Source organism: Rhea pennata, chromosome 1 (genome assembly GCF_028389875.1).
Source record: "Rhea pennata isolate bPtePen1 chromosome 1, bPtePen1.pri, whole genome shotgun sequence".
Taxonomy (NCBI): domain Eukaryota; kingdom Metazoa; phylum Chordata; class Aves; order Rheiformes; family Rheidae; genus Rhea; species Rhea pennata.
The window spans coordinates 138,700,122-138,723,814 of NC_084663.1; the positions used below are offsets into that span (position 1 = coordinate 138,700,122).

At 39.6% G+C, this 23,693-nt stretch overlaps 1 protein-coding gene across 1 annotated transcript in view; it reads right to left on the reverse strand.

Annotated features, from left to right (window-relative positions):
- The window catches only part of SHROOM2 (shroom family member 2), a 127,452-nt gene extending 106,919 nt beyond the window's left edge, over nt 1-20,533 (reverse strand). The window contains exon 1 of the mRNA XM_062601252.1: nt 20,315-20,533. Coding sequence (XP_062457236.1) covers nt 20,315-20,533 — 219 coding nt within the window. The remainder of the gene's footprint in view (nt 1-20,314) is intronic.
- Nucleotides 20,534-23,693: the final 3,160 nt, after the last annotated feature.

A 23,693-nucleotide genomic window follows, 5' to 3' on the forward strand; every position in this document is an offset into this window, starting at 1 on the left:
AATGGCCTCAATTTAAAATGGCCTCAAGTGACATTCTTGAAAAATTCAGGCAAGTACATGACCACTGTGGTTTCTACCAACTTACACTCTACAGAAGAGGTGGCAGTACAAAACACAGTGAACAGCCTGATTTTTGCTGGTTTCTGTCTCATGGTTCTACAATTCTTTGAAGAATTCAACACAAGGAAGAATTACCCAAGCAATCCTTCCCCCTCCCCCCCCCCCCCCAAAAAAAAAAAAAAAAAAAAAAAAGTATTTGACAGTGTCTCATACCAAAAGCTATTAAAGAAACTAAGTTCTTACAGGGTAAGAAAAAAGTCCTCTCATAAACACTTAGTCAAAAGAACCCCAAAAATACTTTATATATATATGTATATATATATATACGTATATATTCACATATACACATACGTACAAACACACACACACACACACACACACACACACAAATAAGAGCAGTTTCACAATACGTAAAGGCTATCAAAAGAATCTCACTGGCATCTATCCTGTGGCCTGTGCTGTTCAGCATTTTTTAAAAAGTTATCTGCAATCAACATTTATAGATGATGCAAGACTATTTCGGTTAGGCAAACTGCAGCTGGCTGCAAAGTGCCATACAATAAAGACTGCATTGCTTAAAATCCCTGTAGGTAAGACAACACACAAAAAAACCCTAAACACTCACAAGCAATGAACACAGAATCACAGACAAGCAATCATGAGCTTATCCGGGATTTTTAAATTATTATGACGGTGCTCTGAAAACATTAGTTCAGTGTTCAGCAGTAGACAAGTAAATTGAAAATCTGGAATAATTAGAAAGAGAAGGTTCTCCCTTCTCCTTCACAAACTATGGTACTTCATCGATCCCTTATGTTATCATAAACTGAGTATTTAATACAAAAGAATCCAGTAGAATTTAGGAATGTAAAGAAGAACAACAACAGGTGGATCAGAGATACTGGCTGACTTTTACATGTGGAGAATTTAATCAGGGCAAAGATTTAAGCTGAAAAAGAACATGGAGAGGAGAACTATTAAATAGTAGTTCTGTAATACATTAATCTATAATGCATACTATCACGAAACAGACAGAGATGGCTAGTCAATATTTGTCAGAAATACAATAAAGCCATTTAACAGAGAGCTGTGTAAAATACTACTTTAAAAAAAAAAAAAAATCAAGTATGAAGTATATTGCTAATGGATAGTGTGGAAGGCAAATTAAAATAGAGTCAAGTAAAAGAAGTTTTGATTGATCAACCCTACCATGGATTTGCTGGTTCACTTCTAAATACAGATGGTCCAGATACCCTTAAATTGCTGACTATTAAAATGCTGTATGGAGTGGGGGGAGAGAGGAGGGGAAACAACCATTTTTTAAAAAAAGTACAAAAACAGTACACCATGCTTCTCAGAACCATTTCTTAATTATTAACTACCACCTACTTCCAATATCAGGAAAGTAGGATTGGTAGACTTTGCCCTACGTTCCTCGATACCGAAGACTTGACTCCTCAGACAACAGTCCTGCTTGGAAGAAAGCAGTAGAAGGAGGGAGGAAATCAATCCATAAAGCAAAGAGCACACGACACTGGCTATACAGCAGCTGCTATAAAACATGTAATAATAGCAAGTTGAGACTAATAAGCAAGAATTTCTTTTATTTAGATTTTAAATTAATGCACACGGTCAACAATTACAGGTAAAGGAATTTTAGTAAGAGGTGCATGTTCACGCTGTCTCTAAGTACTACTGTGATAATAACAAATGATGTTTGCAAGAGAATAAACAGATTTTCAAAAACAGCATTAGAAGGCTGCATCACAGAACAGATATTCATAGAAAAGCTACTCCAGATAAAGACAGAGAAGGAGCTATTAAAAAGCTCTGACTCTAGGAACAAGTACATTTACAGAAGGATACACAGGCATCCAATGATAAAGTAAAAGAAATATAGGTAATATGGTCGTTCTACAAAAATTTTTCTACTGTATTGTACTATTTGAACTGTGATTCATGGCAAATTTAGTAAGATGCAGTAAGACTATTATAAGGTAGTAAAATGCCAAAGTTAAACAGAAGCTTTTGATAAATGCAAGTGACAAATTACGATGCAAAACTGTATCATTTATTATATTTATATATAAAAAAGACACCTTACTGGTTTGAAAGCGTGGCTAGTTTATCAGGCTCTGCTTTGGACTGGAGAGTAAGCAAATCACTATTTTATGTCAATAAAGCCTAAACTGACAGAGATTCTCACTGACAGATTCACAAGTGATACTGGTTATCATTTATGAAATGAAAAGATTTAGGCTAAGAATTTTAAAGCTGTATGAGGAAACTGGTATCAAATCCCTAAATAATCCTAGTAAATACTCAGTTTTAATGAAAGCTCATAATACCACAGCCAAACTGTGACCAAGTAAAGTTCTTCCAATCAAATCAAATTATGACCAAATAAAAATAGCTCATGTAGGCTTTCTTAACATGCTATGATTCCATAAATGTTCACTTAAACAAAATAACAGGAATCTTTTAAGGCAACATAACTGTAATTGAAATTAGGGTTCTCCTAAATTTTCCAGTTATCCTACAATTAATTTTTGCCTTGTGAACCAGAACGATATGCACTTTTAGCACTAAAATACTGGTTCCCTTAAAATGTATGAATTTTAAAATACGAAGTAACACCACTTTCATTATTTGAATAGGTAAAAGGAAGCTGCTCTGAGAATACAGGGAAATCTTCCTGCAACTATCATCACACAGGGACTACAGCAAATCAGGAAAAGTATGTCTAGTGCTTGATGGAATCTTTGACTGGCAAGATTGAGATTCTTTCCTCATCAGTGGGATGCCCAATGTATCATTAAGGTTCCTAACCTACATGTTAAGAGCTTGTCACTTTTGCAAATGCATTAGCCACATTTATTTCCTGCAGATCTTTCTCTCTAAAGCTACAAAGCAACAAGAAATAAAATTCCTTGACACACCTCCCACACTCAAGGAGCTGCAGAGCTGACTCCAGCCAGGCTACGACAAACGGACCATTCGTAAGTGAGACACAGGCTCCCACAGGATGTTTTCCTTGCGAGAATTACAAGCACAACTGACAGCCCCCAAGATAAGATGCCATTTTGATCATTCTTGTACAACTACTTCCAGTGTCCTGCACACTTGCTCAGGTCTCAATTGCCAAGCAGATCACTGGGTATTCTGGAACTGTGAAATACTGTATCACACAGGTGTAGGGTGAGCCTTTACCAGAGCTCAAGCTCACCTTCAAGAAGTTACATATTGGTAGTATTTCAGAAAGTTTGTTATTACATTCTTCAGGCAGCTTCTGGCATGCTGTTGCCCTGGCAGACTAAGTTGATTCTTCTCACAAATACTGGGAAGATGGCACTGAACTCTTTCTCAGCATACTAAACTGAAGTTTGTTTTCACCACTGCTATTGCTAGAGCTCAGATTCAAGCTGAAATTTGCACTTTGATCTTCAAAGCGTATATAAAGAGAAAAAAGCACACTAACATTTTCTGCAAGCACTGAACTTCATGCAAGCACTGAATCTCATGCAAGTCTACAATGCATTACTCAAGGAAAGTCAAAGTCAAGAAACCTAAGTTTTTCTGTTTAGTTTACAATCTAAACAGGCTACCTATAAGAATGGAGGAGCTTCATCTTGTTTTGCTAAGGGGGGGGGGGCATATTTCACATCACCAGACAACATGTGGTGCATCCACACATTTTACTGCTAGATGACCATCTTTCAGAATACCAGGCATTATGCTGTGCAGTTAGTTATGTATTTTCCATTTCTTATGAAAAGGGGGGGGGATCATCATTAGTGGACATGGTCACTAGTTGCACAAGGGTCCAAAATTCACAACCTGCTGACTTTGATGCAATTCCTTCAGGTGGACCAAGTGAAAAAATTGCAGACTAGTGCTCCCACATTGCATTATACGTTAAACACAATGGCTCCAATGCCAATAACCTGCATCTCCTCCTACTGCAAAAATGTCAAAGACCCCAAGGACATCCTGAAGGTAATGCACCTGAGCATCAGTTCCTTCTGGTCAGCAATGTTACTTGACAATGAATTTTACCACGTTACGGGCGGCTTCCACATGTTTCTTGACCACTTTGCATAGGTGATAGTAGCTGCGCAGCCTTACTAGAGTGGTTATTCTGTCCATCAATATTAAGAAACAGAGTGCGCTAGGATTTTTTCCACTTAGAATACATACTGTTGGCAGCAAACACAGATAATGTTTGACATCAAGTACACAGGAACCAGAAGAACCAGATCTAGTTTTCCAAAAAATGCTTCACTTCTACTGTACAGTTCTCTAATCAATGCTTGTTTAGCTTACCTTTGAGCAATACATAGTACATTGGTATTAAGTCTGCTTCAAATATTTCTATCTCCATGTCACTACTTGCAGTATCTTCTTAGTTGAACAGTCTGCCAATATGCTTCAAGGAGTAAAATAAAGCTGTGCTACAGATAAAAAACATAATTGGGGGCACTTCAATCCATACAAGCTCATTCTTCCTAACACTGCTCTATATTGTTTTCAGCATGCAATGAGTATTTCTGTTTTTTAGAAGCACAGAAAAATGAGTAACGCTGATCCACAGTAGCACCCTGTGACTGATGGAGATTTTTAGGCACACAAGAAGAGATTTAATTGTTCTTCAAACCAAAATATTTTTTAGAGTTTTTATTTTCACTACTTCACTCGTTTCAAAGATGGGCTCTTTGAAAACAGAATGAGTAGATTTAAGAGCTTACTACACTTCAGAGACAAACCTACAAAGAAAGCTTTACCTCCAAACACTAACATGATGCTAAATATAAGGTTAAGAATCACTGGTGTGAATGGGAAATAACACAAAATATAGAAACAGACATTAAGTAGAATCATTTAATTACAACTTGTGTCTAAGTAAACTTAACTCCCAAAGAAATTCTTGTCATTAAAAAAAAGAAAAAAAAAAGGAGGGGAAAACCATAAGGAATGACAGAAGAAATTCACCATTTTACCCACTCTAACACCAAAAGTCATCTGGAGTTTAACTGATGAATGAAAATACTGTATAATTTCAGAGTGAGATCTGATTTCATATCTTATATAAACAATCTTATGATTTTGAACATAGAATTAATAAGGTTGGAAGGGACCTCTGGAGATCATCTAGTCCAGCCCTCAAATGAGTGGCCCATACAGGGATTGAACCCGTGAGCTTGGTATTATTAGCACCATGTCTAACCAACTGAGCTAAACCATGATCACAAAAAAACAGAGGTTCCAAAGCTGTGTTTAACTACCAACAAAGCCACATATTTTCATTTGAGTACCCTGCAAACAGGATGCAATACAAAATAAAAACCATTTCTTCCTGCACTTAACAAGAACAATTTTAGTCAAAATAGTTTCACCGTTCTGTTCCTCTGTGAACAATTAATGGATTTTACAGATTACAGGTCCTACAGTGCGCTAATATTTACTCTATCGTCATACAATTTCAAACTTTTTTGCTTAGAATCTGAATGTCCACTTCTGGGTATTTTGGGGTTTCTTTTTCCACAAAATAGGTACCTCTTAACATTACTTGTTACCATCACAGGCTTAATGCTTTAGGTATTCCTCTTAAGTTGGCTAATGCATCAGAAAAATGTATTTCCTACAGCAGAAATGTCCATGTTAAAAACAGACCATTCAAAATTTCTTCAAATCGTCTCCATACTCTTCAGAGTCTGGATTCCAACTAACAGGTCTTGTTCATGCAGTATTGTAGCTTCCGTTTAAGAACTGCTGGGTATATGATTAGGGTACATATCAACAAATTAGATGGCTGAAGACATATATTTAAGGCAGCAGTGACTCCTGTTTACTTTCTTCTTACAACTCCAAGGCCAAAGGGCTTAAGGTTGATATTACAGTACAATCTCATTTCAGAAGATCTGACTTCCCTGAATTTATGAATGCAAAAAGGCCAAAAGGTTCTGTCAGATCACAATCCAATGTTATTTCTGATCTGCTTTCATTGAGGTACCTTGACATGGAGTCCAATAACTTGTTTTAGATGAAGCACCTTTCAGAAAAACATTAAGCAATATGGAATCTACACTTGCCTTGGAAGTTTCCTCCTCAAGTTAACAACTATTACAGCTATTTCAAACATGGCAAGTCTTCATGTATGCTAGATTAAAAACCTACTGTGTGTTGGTTTTGTGCAGACATACAGAGTCAAACTTCTTTTGATAAAGCTAATAGGATAGGTATTTTTTAAATTTACATCAGTAAAATACATTTTCAGTTTTCAAGTGAATGATATGCCTCTTTCCAGCATGTTAATCAATTTTCAACATCCTTTTTACAATCTGGAAGTCTGGGTCAACTGCCAGTAAGGCAAATTACAGAGGTTAAAAAAGCACCTCCTATTTATGGTGACTATGCTCTTATTAAAAAAAAAAAAAAAAACAGAGGATCACATTCTCTCTTTTTCACGATGGCACTGTGTCTTAAGTCTCAGATGTTTAACTTTCCATGTGAAGCTGAATCTCAGCTCTTCTTAGAGTCATTGCCTTCTGTATGTAGTAGAGCCTATGGCCACAGAATGAATTAAATAAGTGCTATAACAGAGATACAGTTCACAGATTTAATATCACTGCATTGAGATTGAGGTCTGGCTTTCAGAAATTAAAGCTTATGAACTTAAGATATTGAATTTCAAATACAGAATTTTGAAACCTTTGAAGAAACTGGTATTCATTATCAGAATTTTGGTCAATTCAGGAAATGTATCTGGGAACTTAAGTCAGGTAAAACAAAATGCATTTGAAACTCACATTTTTTATACTCATAAATACTAAATATTTGAATGTGCCAGAGGTCATAAGGTGTCCCTGCTTTCCTTCCAAAACTGTAAGGTTTTAATATATGTGCTCAAGAAGGGAAAATTCTCTTTCTGTCATTATATAACAACTAAAGCCAGTTGTTTTATAAATGCATAACTAGTTAGTCATTCTCCTCCTGCCTCAACTCACAGCCTAATCAGAAAGAGAAATAACTGTCAGAATATCTCAAAAAGGAGACATTCTTCTGGTTCTTTGCTACAGTCTAAGTATCACCTGGACAACTACCATCAAACACTGCAAAACATTCACTAACAGCTAGACACGCTTCTCTTCAAAAATAAATCTCAGATCAAGCAAAGCTAAATGAGACAACATCTTGGTGGCACAAGTCGCAGTAACAGAAAAAAATGATGTGCTCTGTTGCATACCAATATTCGGGTTATTTTTCTAGGTCACAGTTTTGTGTATACTCTGGCTTTGAATCCAGAAAACAAATGCATAAATTTCAAACACAACTATACCACCACCAACAACAAAATCCAAAACACACTGCTCTTTCTCTCAGTTCTCCAGTTCCTGGTCATTGTATCATATATTTCAATACAAACAAGTGTAGACATCTTTTCGTTACTCTAATTTCTGTATTATGCCCTTTTAATAAATTAATATCAAAGCCATGGTTTGACAAAAAACATATTCTTATCCTACTCCAAGACCCATTTCTTTAATTAACCATCAGTGGTATCGGTCATTTCACTGATCATGAAGTTGTCTCATGCTTCCCATTGTGAGACCACGTTTTCTTTCAGTGGTTGATGAATTCACCATACTTTAGTCAGTTAGACAGAACGTTTTCTTTCTGCATGTCAGCCTCAAACCCAATTATTTTGTTAAATCTAAACTGAAATGGTTCATCCAATTCCAAGAAACAAATCAAGAAACTAGTCTCTATGTTAAAAAAAAAGAACATTTAATTTGCAAATCTCTAGTATTTTCTGCTTCAATAGAAGGGGTATATTTGACAGATTCCCGTATGTTCACATGTCTGCCTGCACATACACCTTGTGTTGCTGAAGTTAAACACTTTTGAAAGTGCTTAGCTAGTAGAAGTCTCAACTGAGTGTAAGTCCTCTGAAGAGATCTGCCGTGGTAAACACTTTTGAAATGTTTACCAGTGTTTCACATTTGAAGTATTTAATGTAATCAAAGACAAAAAAAAGAAAAAAAAAAAAAAAAAAAAAAAAAAAAAGCCTTCTCCTTTTACCAGTAACCATTAGCAGCCATTTTGTCCTCCAAAGAGGCAGGAGGGCTGGATGCATTTTTTGGAATTATGAAATGAAGAAAAAGTACAGGTCTGCACTTGGATTGCTCATTAAAGCAAATGAAAAGTCACAACGCTTATCCCCTACTGTCTGAAATGACTTCTGTATTTCAGACTGATTTCCACTGCAAATCAACGGTATGATAGTCCGTAAGCCATTGCAGGGCGTGTGACTGTATACCTGCATGGCCCCTCCCTGCTGCTCATCTCCACTCCCTCTAATTTGCTAATTAAATTGCTCATGCAACATTTCCCCAGTCAGTTTCCAACAAAATAAACTAGGTTGCTAAAGACATACTGTTTGCAGCACTGGATTTCAAATGGGAAGTCTGAATAAGCCCAACACCAGTTGAAATCAGTTAAGGAATGATTGTATAAAATATTGATGCAATGCACTGGAGCAAACAGGAACCTCTAGTTAGTTGTGCATGTGCAGATGAAGAAATTAAAATTTAAGTTCAGCTTCAATTAGGAAAAAAAAAAAACACATACACATTCCCTTCATTCTACTGAAACTTGTATCCTATATCACCAACTTAAAGACGGTAAGTAACACTACTACTATCAGTCTTCAACCCACTGACAAAACATTTCCATGAAGGAGTTGCAAGCAAGTCATAGCCATGAAAAATCAAAGGAAATTCAAATGGTCAGCAGAACCATATGTTTTGGCTACAAAATCTATTTTCTTAAGAAGCTTTATTGCTAACAAATGTTTCAAATCTCATAGATTCAAATGTCTAGTTAGCCTTTCCTATTAGAAATCTGTATCAGAGTTTTTTCCTCTCATCGAAGTGCTGACAGACTCAACTCTCTCAATCCATTAATCTTTCCTACTTTTCAGATGCATTGAGAGCATCTGAGCGTTTTAGGTAGGTACTGTGGTTTAATTTTGTGAAGCAGCATCTAATTGCTCACTTCAATACATTATTTATGAAGAATGCTGGAGATATACAAACATTAAGCATTGTTTCCTGTTGTGAAAAAGGATTTATTCCTAACTGAATTGCACAATTACAGCCTTTTAGGATGATCACTTTTACATGCACCTAGATTTTCCATATATTTGGAGGTTTGGTTTTTACTATAAAGACTATGAAGTCTTACATCACCGTAATATTTCAGCATTTCTAATCTCAGTCTATTTCATGAGAAACAGACCCTTGCAAAGTACAGAAACTATTATTCCTGTTCAGCCACTGAAAACTGAGGCAAAGATGCCAAACAACTCAGCTCAGGCACACAAGCTATCCATGGCAAAATGGGCAATTTATGTAATAGGTCTCCCAGTTTCCAATTCACTAACATTTTCAGTTCCTCTGATGCTTCTCACATGGTTGTTCTGAAGCTTTGTAAACCTCTGACTTGTCACTTGCTTCATGGAACCAAAAAAACCACTAAGGCACCACATGCCTCTCTACTGTCACATTTTAATCACCTACACCTTTGACATATTAGGTCATGGCTATGATTATTTTTTAAGACAAGAATTTTCTTAATCAACCAGAAGAAATTCAGTTGAGCAACACAAGGCTTGCCCAACAACCCTCCCTATCACCAGGTTGAGCAATCACAGAAACTACACAGGTGTTGAAGGTGTGATAGGGAAATGCACAATCCTCCTCCCTGCTCTGGATAGCCATCTCCCCTAGGAGTCAGAAAAGTTTCCAGAAGGTGAAGACTGTAGAAATAACATTTATTTTACGAATATAGCACTGGAATTTAAGTTTTATAAACTGGGGAATAAAATGATGGATTTTTTCCCCTTTTACAAAACAGAAGAAGGAAAAAATACAAAGTACAGGAATATGTGCACATACTAGAATTACATAGTTTAAAAGAGGGACAAAAGTTTACCACAGAGCTTTAAAATTTGCGCTAGCAATTTTGAAAAAGTAGAAATAACCATATGGCATCAGAATAGTATTTAAGATGTTAATTAAATACTAGATTCTCTTCCAGCTTTGCAACAAGATATTGACCTTTAATTTTACAGCAGTCTTTAGATTTAAAAATAAATACACTTTACTGAAGTGCTGTCACATGAGAAATAGATTACAAATTGTTTAAATGAAATCCTACCTTTGAAAGTATATTTCTCTAAAATCTAGTCTTAATTATAGACATATTTAACAAATACATGAAGCTTAAAGTTTTCCCTGAACTTAGGTCTTTCCATATATAAATACATAAAACAAAGCACCTTATGTCAATACAATGTATTTTCATCTTTTTCATTTAAATGAATGATTCTGAAAAGGATGCTTTCTTATTCCTTACCAAAAATGGCAACTGCAATCGTCTCTTACGAAAATATAAAGTTCTCCTTTCGTCCAGGTCAAGAAAATATGTATTTATAGAGAAAAAAAAATTACCATACTGTATCTTTTTTCATTTTCCAGACTCTAAATATTCATCAGGAGTTGGAGTATTGGTTATATCAGATATCAGCCAGCTAGACATCCAGAAATTCATTTTTGCATTTCATTTGTTTAAGAAAACATGGAAAATAGTGATGACTAACTGATACTATGTAGGAGGCATTTCACTTTTTACCATGAAATCGTCTTTCTACAATAGTATCTTAAATGATTATGTTTTATTGACAATATGCAGCTTCCAAGTAAAATATTGTTAACCTCCATCCTCAACAATAACTTTTTAAAGTATTCACTGAACCAACATCTAAGGTTTATTTCCTGAAGGATGCTGAATAGTTTTACACATATTTGAGAAACTGGGAGTTACTGCTTTGTTTCATGGTTTATGTTGGAAGCTTTTAAGGCAAGTCTATAACAAAGCATATTTTACCTCAAGATACAGGAAAAAAGTCCAAAATAATCTGATTTTATAGCTTTGGGAAGGGACTTGGGGAACAATTAGCAATTTTACTGAAGAAGAGTACTGAAGCTCCTAAATTGAGAACAGTAGTGGGTACCTATGCCTCAATTTTGAACAAATGTATTGCACTCTCATGCTCTGCATGGACCTCTCTACTTCAGTTATTCAGAATTCAGTACAAGTCTACTACAGAGAGAATAAAGCAGAATGACTGAGGATGAATAACTTATTACTCTAAAAATAAAGTATGGCCATTTCAAAAGGCTCTGAATTTTAAGTAAATTTTACTAATACTTGGGTCTCTCTACATTTAAAAAGTACAACTAAGACAGAAGTTCATAAGTTACCTTTAAAATAAAGCCCTAAAATAGTTTCAGAGGGTTATCCTACATTTTCAGTATAACAAAATTGAATTCAACTTCACACATCAGCAAGAGACAATCTCTTCCAAAATGACTGGAGATATCTACCTCTATTATTACCATAAAACTAAATATCCTATTGTACTAGATGATATATGAAAACACAGCAAAGGACTGAATTCCCATCTGGACAGAGCAATCAAACCTGTGGGTACAAAAGTAGCCTAAATCTTGGAAACAAGGTTGACAGAATAGCCAAGAGCCCAAGCTCTTTGCTACAGAGCAAAGTATCACAGATAAGGCCACCTACACCCACAACAATAAAGGACCCTTTATCATGATCCACCTCCTTTCTACAAGGCACTTCAGTTAGAAAAGTGCTTGCAAGGGATGAAATTGCATTGTTATTACTCAGAGAGATGGCCTGGAGCTTTTAGCCACTTCAGTAGAGATCTCATATTCTCCATCTCCAACCTTCAGTTACTGAGAATTATTTTTCGCACTTTCTACTACCCTTGAACAATGGGCTACTCTGCATTTCTCAAAATGCTCGAGTACGTACAAGTCCTTAGAAACTATGTATCCAAGAAACATGACAACATATTTCCTACTCCAAACATCAGAGTCGATGCGTGTTGATAAATTAGTAGAATTTAAATAATTCTGAAGAAGAGTAATTTAGAAATGGAGAGAAAGTGACTTGAAGGGAAGAAAAGCTAGGCTCGTAGCAGAGAAAGGTTTCTTTTTTAAATGGGTTGAGGAGAAAAAAAAATACAGTAACACGGGATTTGCAGCCTACCCCTCGATGCCAATGCTACTAAGCACCTTCCTAAAGAGCTTAAAGTTTCCAACCAATTTTGCCGTTTCATTAAGATTCGGAAGAACTTTGAAATAACCAGCTCTTCTACAGTGTCAAACACTCTATCCCATGTGTTTTTATTTTACTTCACTTATTTCCATTTTTTTCTACAAAGGGAGTATTCTGTTCTTTACAATCCAACTTAAGAATTGTGTACCTGACAAGTTGTTTAATTTCTCAAAGCCATAATTTGATCTATTTCTAGCATTTATCAAACAGTAGGCTCATTCTCTTTTGGGGAATCCGGCATTCCATAATGACCTTCAGGTACATGTAAAGGCCACTAAAAAGATCCTTCAATTACTTGTTACGTTCCAGAAACTATTCTCTTATCTTTGTGACCTGACCTGTGCTTACCAAGAATGTTCTGAATTAATTTGACACTGAGTACTGATACTGTATTAACTTACAGAGTGGGGGATGAGGGGAAGGAAACTCTCTCCCAACTTTGCAAACATAGTCCTTAGTAGCTTAAGATTCTCATCTGATTGGTCTGATAAATCAAGCTGGAAAGTTACGTTCTTGTGATGTTCAGAAACAAAGCACAATGAGAAGAATAAAGAATTTCCCAACTATTTTAGCTAAAGCTACACACATTGCAAACAAACAGACAATAACCTTGCTTGAATATATTTCATCTAACTTTAGGTACCCAGTGTAGGCACCTAGGTACTTATCAAGGAAACACAGGTTTCCTCAGCTTCTTACGTCCACTCTATAAACATTAAAATCTGTTTTGCTATAGCTTACCACTATTTACTAAGTTGCAGGAAGCACAAAAATTAGAACTACTGAAATCTATAACCAGAGTAGGAATGTTATTCTAAAATAATAACAATAATAATAAAGCCTGCTGCATAATCTTCAGGAAACTAAAAATAGTCCTATGTGGAATTTTAAGGCTGCCAAATTTTGTTTCTTATTTTAAAAATGAGCAAAAAAATGGAAAGACTTATTGGTTTTACAGAGACATCAATAGTTTTCTTAACATGTATTTAAAAAAAAAAGGAAAACCTTCAGTTGACCTCATGTCAAGGAGGCTCAAAACAGTGAAAATAAGGAGCAATTTTGCACATATTAAATGCATGAAGTCTCAGCATAACTGCACCAATTTTTACATTATATCTTCTGAGAAACTCATCATGCACAACATCATTTAAACATACAACACACAAGAATTCTGCTTAATGGCTAGGACCTGTCTCAATTTTCAGTAATAAAATAAGCCACAGAACTAGATCCATATGCACATTAGGTACTCCGTATCAATCACAAGACTACATGAAGTCTAAACAGAAATGGTTTTCCTCAAGAAAAAGCACTCAGGTAAGTGACATAATATTGGCTCGGTCACTACTAAACAGTTGTTTGCTCTAATCTATTCATGACTAGGTTTCATTTCCCATTTACCTTGTTCTTTCCATACTCTCTTACTTTAAATATGCATTAAGTGGGAGAACACATAATTAATCAAATTCTACTGGAAAAAATGTGGTGTATAAACAACACACAAACCCACAGTGTTTTTTCCTCTTAAAAACACAAACAAAAAACAAATACGATGTATAACCAAGTAATAAATGTCATTTTTGGCAATCCGCTGGCGACAGCAAGCAATCCTTAGAGGTCTCTTGCTGGTCTTTTATCTCTATGTTAATGCTACCACTCATTCCTATGGTGACATTCAAAATTCATACTGAAAAGCAATAGATACAAACAACAAAACAAGTTTAAACTGCCCTTTAAATAGATCAAATTAATAAACATTCAAATGGATAGGCAATTTTGCCGTCTGACATCCTTCGCAGTAACTGTTCTCACAAAACCGATCAATTCTTCTGCTAGACTTAACAGATGTAAATGTTTCTGTTTATGTTCTGTTTTTAATTAGGAATCATGGTAGATTTTCATTTTTTTTCCCTAAGTAGCTATGAGCGGAAAATATAGAGGAGAGGAAAGGAAGCAATTAGGAAGTAACTGGTAGGTTCAGAAGTTAGAAGTTTACTTATTGTAAGGAAGATTCTTCATTTGGGTTTTAAACGGCATTCTGACTCCTTCTCAGTACGATTTCTATCATACAGAGGTAGTGAGAAATGTGCAAAGGAAAAACAAGCATTGTTTCAGTGCAAGCACACACACCATTTTTAATATGGTCCTCTCAGACTGCTGCCGTCTAGGTATGTCATTAAACTGACCTGAAACTTTTCAAGTCACAAGCCTTTCACATTTCTCATTTCTCATATATATACACAATAGTTTGTGTATCGCAATACCTATGCTAACTTTAAAGACATAATTTCCAATACCAGTGGCACTTTACCCATTAACGCTGTTGCCAAATCAACCCGCTCTGAGCTTCAGACTTCCAAAACTTCCATTCACAGACACTTGCAGACTTCCATTCACAGACTTCCATTCACAACACGTGCAAATCACTGGCATAATTCTGCCAATAAGCTATAGTTTTAAAAGAAGAGCTTTATTCAACAGTAACTAATACGCTAAACTGAGAGCTCTGTCTTTGTCAAACAGCTTACCAAAGAAAAAAGTAGTAATATCTTCTCGCATCAAAGTAAACTAATTCCTCCCTTCCAATAATTAAGACCTGGATCCAGCAACCAGACAAAAATGCAAAAACTATTCAAACCAGAACTGTTTTTATTACACAGAAAAAATTTTTAATGTAGCTGACAAAGAAAAAAGGTAAGTATCAACACGATGTTACCTAGTTCCTAACACAGAAACTTTGTTGTAATACACAGACCTTACCTAAAATTGCTATACTATCAAACTTAGTAACACAAAGAACAAGGCAGTCCAACACAGACTTTTTTTTTTTTTCCTCAAATGCAGTAAGATAAAGAACTAAGTAAGAGTTTGAAAAAAAATATTAAATGTGATTTGATATATTTTTTTACATTGCTGATTGGCTGGCTGAGATCTTTGTTCTAGGTATAGCCCATACTATATCACATGTCTACTAGTTCATGTATTATCTTTCTAAAACTGAAGAAAAAAAACGAATGAAAAATTTGCAAGATTGGGAGAACTAAATTGAACTCTTTCTCAGTCACAGTACAACAGCTCCTAATAATTTTTAAACCAACTACTCACACAAATGACAATGCATTTATCTAGAAACAGGCAGTAGTTTCCAGGGATTACCACTAAACACTGGTTTCATGGACATCAAATTTCACATCCAGGTTAACTTGAGGGAGCCAATTGGGTATTTATGTTAGAGAATAAAACTGTGTTCTCTTAATTTAGTTTTACATACCACCATGAAAGCATTTTTTTTTCAAATATTATTCCAGTATATCAGTGCAAGTAATTGCTTTTAGGCATAGCTTTAATGATTACTCAAATGAAAATAGTAATCATTTCACTCATTACTGAAATAATAAATTGATGCAAGTGGTATGGAAAAGTTCTACAGTCAATCAATACAGAAGCATTACTTTAAATAATTTTAGTAACTAGGTTAAACAAATCACAATTTGCACCTAACCACATACAGGAACACTTAGGTAGTGCAATGGAATTAAGAGAAATAAATAAGGGTGAGAAAGTCTGTCAATACTACTTCTCTCCTGAAAGAGAAGCCTCCAGCTGGGACATGAACTCAGCACTGATTCAGGAGACAAGAACTCCCGTCTACTAAATCAACAACACAACTTCTTGCAACAATCCAGGTTTCACTTGGAAATCTTGTTGAAATACCAGCCAAGCCCTGCCTAAATTAGCCTGCAATGAGATCATGGCTTGAGGAGGTATGGCTGCAGGCCCTTGTAATGCTGGTGCTAAAGAAGAATTAATCTAAATGATATATCAAGCTTTCTTGAAAAGCACAAACTACATTTTTTCATATTTATTAATGTAATAAGAATAATGCTGACTGCAGAACAACTTCAGAGTTTTTAAGTATTTTGTTAATGTAGGAAGTGAGATGAGTTTTACACCAATGCTTTCCATCCATCAATGCTGTAACACAAGTTGTTCAACTAAGATAAGAGTCATTTTAAAGTAAAAGTAATCAAGATAGTGCAGCTATCAGAGATTTTCACAAGTTTCACACTTGAGCAGCTTGATTTTTTATTTTCATTATTTCTAATCCTCCAGATCACTTTGTTTCTTTAAAAAATGAAGCAAAAAAAAAAAAAAAAAAAAAAAAAAAAAAAAGGGGGGGAAAGAAAGAAAGAGACCCACAGCTTGTAAGACCTAGTTAAAGTCCACCAAGCAGTCATTTCATCTTCTGTTGAAATACACAGGTTACTATAAAAAGCAGGTCTTTTCTTTCAAGATACTAAATTAAGCAAGAACAAGTTGCCTTTGGGCAATTTTTTGGAATATTATCACCTACATCCCTGAATGCAAGGATCAGGAAAAAAATGTAAAGCACTTTTTTTAAGAGATGAAAACAATAAGCAATGTGATAGCAATACAAAAAAGACTTTTTTCTTAAATATTAGTCAGCAATATGCTTGCATGTGGGTGGGGCTAGCTGCAGAAGACTAACTGTATTTAAAGACTGAGCAAGCTGTATCATGCACCGTTTTTCTCTGTGCCTATTGCAGCAACAATGAAAAAGGCTAAAAAAAATGCACTCCCCCTCCCCCCGGCCAAAACCACTTCTGCATGGTAGATGAACTTGAGATTCTACCTATCTAGTTCAGGACTATTTCTCTATGTCTTGTTTCAGTTACAGAAACAAACAATATCATGAAAGAGGGAAGCTTAATCACCCCCCTCCCCATGGCATAGCCTATTACTGAGCATTAGCAGTGTGACTTCAGTTTGACCTTTCCCTGCATGCTGCATGAGTAAAGCATTTTTTTCTCCCAACATTCCAGCGGCTGAACACATGCTTATCTCCCTGCTGAGACTGAAAACATAGATTTTTCTCCTGTTTAGCACGCCTTTCTCTCAGTGATTATTGGCAGTTTGGTGGATCAAAGGACACTATTAACTTGAAATCTAGTCAATTAAAACAAGAAATTCCCAAATAGTTTTTGCAACTTTTCTTGCCCTGGAGTCCCCCAAAGATAATTGCTAGAAAAACATTTTGTTTCCTGTTAACAAGTGAAATGTGGATACACAGCCAGAGAAACTAACACCAAAGAAGTTTGCTACAGGGAAAGAGCAGTAAAATGAACAACATAAACTTGTTTACTAATGTCTTTCAAATATAGTATTTTCAGGTGCTACATTTTAGACAGTTATGCTAGTTGCCTTGCATATGCTAAGGAAAGCTGGAAATAGTTGAGCCACAGACCTCCCAATATTTATATAAAGGTGTAACTTTCTTCAAAGATTGAGCTTTAGAGCTGGTGGTAAGAAAGGAGACAGACAGAATTTTAGAAATCCCTCTTAAGCAGCTGCTATCTGAAACTCCATTCACACCTTGTCACATTCCTCTCCTTAAAAAGTGGCACTTAATGTCATATATCTTCACTTCCTCAGAACAGCCCTGGACTTGAGTGAGGCAGAGCTCAATATCAAGCTCACATTTAAGCACTGTTTGAATCCGCAAAATTAGGACTTTTTTTTTCCAAAGACATTCTGAAGGTTCAGTTCAGTAGATTTTCTTGGATGCCACAATAATCAGCCTACTGGAAAAGAGAGCAAAACACACCACAGGAAAAGGAGGAAATACAAATGAAGTGGTGTTGCCTTTTTCTATGATAGCCTAATGATCAAGTGCTTTTACTCAGGAAGTGGAAGACTCAAGTTCGGGGCTTTCTTCAAACAAGAGGAGATAAACTGCCCAACTCCTTCTACGATGAGGGACTGTTTTAGCCAAGCAGCGCTAAGCCATTCTTTCCAGTAGTTTTCCACCACTGAAAGCTCTACAGGAAAAAAAAAAAAAAAAAAAAAAAAAAAAAAGAAACAACCCTCACTCCCAACAAGATGGATGGGCCAAACGAAGAGGAAGATATTGTAGTTAAAGAACTGGAGTACTGGGGACACAGGTGACATAAGCCTAAATCCCTACTTTCAGAACTCATTCTTTATGTTGAACAGCTGCAAATAAAAATTCACTCCAAGCCTCAGAACCCATGAAATGATTGAAGTTGTCTCTTCTGGGTCCACTGCCACTAACCTAGAAAAATTTCTCTTTTGCACAGTGGCACATTTTCGAGAGGTATCAAAGCTCCACATAATTATTCCTTGGGCAACAGATACAGTTTAAAAGATTCCTATTCCCAGATACTTCTCTTTATATACCACAGCCATATCCTCATGCCACAAATACTTAAGTGTATTACCTAATGCAGAGGTAACACCACCAAATAAGTATCACTGCAAGAGGATCAGTCTCTACAGGTAGCATTAGCCACTACCAGAAAAGAGGACTTAATTGATTTGGTACTTGATAGCTAAAACATACATAAGTAGCTCTTTCCTCGAATCTTCACAGTTTTGATACTTGGTAATTCAGGATACTGGTAAGAGGCACAATCTTTTTGGAGCATATACATCTTCTGACGTACAATGTTTTTCTTGAAAAACAGCAGTAGGGAAAAGATCTAGAAAAAGATGGTATGAGAAGTCCTAACTTGGGAAAGTCCATAACACAAGAATTTCAAGGGTTGTAGAAAAGAATCAGCTAGACAACTTGCAATGAATCCAAATAAAAAATTAAGAGGAGGATAATTTCTGGTCTGGACAGAACATGATTTATTGACCTCTGACATTTTTCATGTACTTCTAAAATGAGGAGAGAATCAGATCAGTAGACCAAAAGCATATATTTCTTTGCTACAGAACTTGAGTGAAATGTATTTTGTTAACGTTTTTTTTCCCCAACTACATGTGGATCCATTTTAAAGTTTTTTTCACTGTGCAACAAGAACTCTGCCTTAACAAAAAAAAAACAAAACTACTATTGGGGATAGCGATCTGTACGTCAGAACACAGCCAAATGAATAATATTCCTTAGAAAATGTGATGTACTTCTACTCACGCCCAATACACCGCGATTAAAGCTATTGGTATACAAGGACATACAATAAGCAATGAAAAACAACAAAAACAAAACAGTATTTTTTTCCAGGAGCTTCCCCCTCCCCCCACTTTGAAGCACAGATTTGTCAGTAGCCACAAGAGCTTTTGTTTAAGGAAGGGGGATACAAATATTACCCCAATTATTTTGCATCTGCAAGTTTAACAACACCAGAGAAAACTCAGTGTCAGAACAATGAAGTTTTAGTCTTTCTTTTTACACTCTCCAGGCTTCTCCTGTTTTTTTACACACTCCTGGACTCCGGGTGAACGGAGAGGGCCCAGCAGAGGATCTGCCGTGGAGGGCAGGGAGTGGAGCTCCTTCACTCCAGTCACCATCGCCGCAGTGCACAGATACCAGCGCACAGAACTATTTTTCAGGGTTTTAATAGAGAATAAGAGAGCCTATGAAGAGACGATGCTCTGTAAGCTGAAGTTGGGCTGATTTTGCGCTACAAACGTGCCACTCAAAAAAAAAAAATAAATAAAAACAAATAGAATAAATTAAAAAGCTGCTTGGATATACTGTTGTAAAGAAATCCAGCCAGCGCGGCTACCCTGCACCTCCAAAAAACACGCACAGAGCACACGTGCCCCCTGCGGAGCCCAGCGCCCAGGAGCGCCCTTCGCTTTCAGAACGCCCCCCTGGAAGCGCTCACGCAGGGAAGGCGGGCGGGCGCCAGAAGCGGAGCCACGGCCGCAGCGCAGCCGCCTCCAGCCGTGCCGCCTCCGCTTCGCACGCAGCGGAGCGAGCGCGGCGCCGCGCGCGGCCCCAACGGCCGTAACGGCCGCAGGTGCGGCGCGGCCTCGGCGGCGCGGCGCCGCCACGGCCGCCGGGCGAGGGGACCGGCGCCCTGCGCAGCGCCCGCGGCGGCTGCAGCGTCCCCTGCCCGCCGCGGGAAGGCCGGCGGGGCTGGAAGGACGCCGCTACTACACCTCCGGCCGGGCACAACCACGTCCAACATCGCCACCGCTCGCCAAAATGGAGACGGCCGGACCCCGCGCCGCTCCCCCCGGCCCCCGGCAGCGCCCTCCCCGCCGGGCGCCCTACCTTGGTGATGATGAGGGGCTCGCCGTGCTCGCGGCCGCCCTTGAGGGTGAAGCCCCAGGGGGCCCCGCCGGTCAGCAGCACCTCCACCAGCTTGTAGCCCTCGGCGCCCCTCTGCTCCACCATCACCACCATCTGCCCCGGCTCCACCAGCCCGGCGCTGAGGCGCGGGTCGCCGCCGGGCAGCCGTTCCCGCCCGCCGCGCAGCCCCACGTCTTCCATGGCGCCCCCGCGCCGCCCGCGGCGGCCGTCGGGGCCGCGGCTCGCCTGCCTCTGCCGGCCGCTCCCCAGCGCCAGCCGGCGCGCGGCGGCCCGCCGAGCCACCTACCCGCCCGCCCGGCCCGGCCCCATCGGCGGCGGCCGAGGGCTGCCCCCACTTCGCCGCGTCCCCTCCCCTCCTGCGCTCTCCTCCTCCTCCTGCTCCCGCCGTATTGTTTCACGGCGAAGCGGGGCCAGCAACTCCCAACTTGCGGCACACCAGCGGCGGGGCGAACGCCGCCGAGCGCCGGGGGCGGCGGGGCGCTGCGCCGCCCCCGAGGAGACGGCGAAACCTGCGCCCCGCTGGCAGCTCCCGCCGCGGGGGCGCCGCTCTCCCCTCCCTTTCGGGCAGGGGAGCCCCGGCCCGGCCCCGGAAGGGGGGCAGCCCGGGCCCTGCGGGACGAGGAGGAGGAGGAGGAAGGTGGCGGTGGGCTGTCCGCCAGACAAAGGCCGCCGGGCTGGCCCCGCGGCGGGCACGGGGTCCGCAGCCGCGGGTCACGCCGGGGCCGCCCCACCACGGGCGGGGGTATGGGGCGGCCGCGGCTCCCCTCAACAAAAGCGGCGAGCAGGTGGAGGGCAAGGCAGGGCGCGCCGCGCCGGCCCCACAGCAGCAGCAGCAGGCGGGCAAGGGCCTGCCCCCGGCGGCGGCGGCACACCGCCCGCGCCGTGCCAGGCGGCGGCGGCGGGGGGCCGTGGCTGCCGCCTCCCGCCTCAGGGCGGCGGGCGGGAGCCGCGGGGTTAAGCGCTGGGGCCGGCATGGGGCGGGAGGAGGCGAGGCAAGATGGAGGGCGAGGCCGGGGGCGCGGCCCCTCCGCTGGGAGCCGCCGGGACAGGCGGGTGCTCGGCCGCGGCATCTCCTGGCCGCCCCCCGCCCAGTCCCCCCTCACCGGGGGGAGCCTCGCCCGCCCGCCGCCCCCGTCTCCGCCGCGCCCCTCCGGGGGCGAGCGGGGAGGGCGCCCAGCTCCGCCGACGACCCCGGCGCCGGGCTGAGGGGAGGCCCCGGCGGCGGCGGCTTGGGGGCCCTTCGCGGCCCTGCTCCTCCGCCCTGATCCACGGGGCCGGGGAGGCGGGTTTCGGGTGGGAAAGGCTCGTGGGCCGGGCCGGGGGGCACCTGCACGCCGGGCCGGGCTTTGGTGGAAAACGGCTTGGCCTGACACTTGTGTGGGAGGGCGGTGTGCCCCTTCCCTTCAGCTGCATAAAAACAGCGCAAGAAGTCTGAGGGAAGAGAGTGAAGCAGAGCTGGAAGTGCTGTACCTGGAACAGGTACTCTTGTGTGGGTGGGAAACAGCATTTGGAGTTGCCCTAGTATCTTCACTGTGATAGTGCTGAGGTTGGGAATGAAATGCTTGTTTCTTGCTGGTCTCCATTCTTTCAGTTTAATTTCCCTGCTTTGTATGAACTTTCAGTGGCTTAAAAGTACCAGCACACAATCATCAAGAGAGTAACTGAAGTCAACATCCCAGTAACAGGAGATTTATGGATAGCAGGGAAATATTTGATTAGAAAAACTGATATTTCTTTGTGATTCAGGGACAAAATGGGGGAGAACAACAATTTGAAGTTTAACGTATCCCTAAGTATGCGCATTGAGTGAGATATAATAGGTTACATCATAAATGATAAGATCAACTTGTGCTTCCAAAACTTTTTTTTCGTTGTAACCACTCCTTTTCAGCTGCCACGCATTCATTCTCACTGATCTGAAACCTTTTATTGTCTCTAAGAAATTAAAGATTTACATTACTATTCTGGCTTTTTGACTTAGTCTTACAAACTGAAGAATGATGAAAAAACAAGAGTACAGATTTTAAAACTGGAATGTGTAGAGTTAGGAAGTGGCAGCTTTATTAAGGAAGCCAAATGAAGAGTCTAAATCTGCTACTGTCAGACTTACTGATTTCATCAGTGGAAAATGTGGACATGTTTTGTAATTGAAAAATTGCAATTTTTTTTAATGCAACATTGCAACAAGCTGCTTCATGGTGGTATACAAAAGTGACCCAAATGCCTCTTCCTACCATGTACAAAGAGCTATCAAGTTTTATTATCAAACTAAGTTTGTGAGCTTCTGCCCTTGCACAACAAAAACTTTCTGCATTAAAGCGGAGTCCTTCCACAGTATTTTTCTGTGCCTTTATACCTTGGTATGCTTAGTTAACATTTTTCAAATGAAATTTTATTCTACTGAATTTACTAGGCCTTATTTCTTTCTGTTGTGGTAATTGTTTATCTGTTCCCTACTTAGTTGTTGAGGCTACCAAAACTGTGAATGAATTTCTCTTATGACAAGATTTTATTTAAATAGTATCAAAGACAGTATGCTGTTAAGACAAGGTCTGTTTCACCTTTTATGGCTATAAATGGTATATTTTTTCCTTAAGATAACAGACTCTTTCACACTGCACACTTCTTCAATTCTGCATTAACTTGTGCAGGGTACCTTCAGGATGAGTCTAGAATAGTATGTTTTATTTTAAGTCTTAAGAACATTCGTTGTGATGGACCTTACAGTGCTAGATGAGCTTTTTTCCCCCCTCAACAGCTGAGGTGTTTGAAAGGAGACGAGGCTTCAGACTCATAGTTACGAAGTGAAGAACTGAGGTGAGTTAAGCCATTAGGCCTTCCACTGTTTGTTACTACTGCTTTCCTGGAGGTTACCAGCAATCATCACAGTTGGTTGAAGAGAAAAAGTGTTTCTGCCATAGTGATTTGAAAAAAAAAAAAAAAAAAAAAAAAAAAGAAAAAAAAGAAAGAAAAGATGCCCCAGGGTATGCATAGTTCACTGGCAATTTAAGTTAAGATGCTGGGCTATGAAATGGAGCAGCAGTGCCATGACACATGTTCTTTGGCAGCTCAGTTACGTGGGTTACAATCTCCAGCAAGGAGGCAGAGTAGACTCTTACACCTCCTCAGTGAGTTTTGTGCCAATGTAGCTTCTTACATATAGTTAGCTGTTACAGCTGCTGAAGGAATATCATTTTAATCACCAGTAGTGGAAGAAATGTTGCTATATGGAAATGCATACATGGGATAATATCTGTAGTGAAGATGAAAGGATTTGAAAACTTCTTTTCTAAAGCCTAGGGTTTTGGCTGCACAGTGAGAATACTGCCAGAATTCAGGA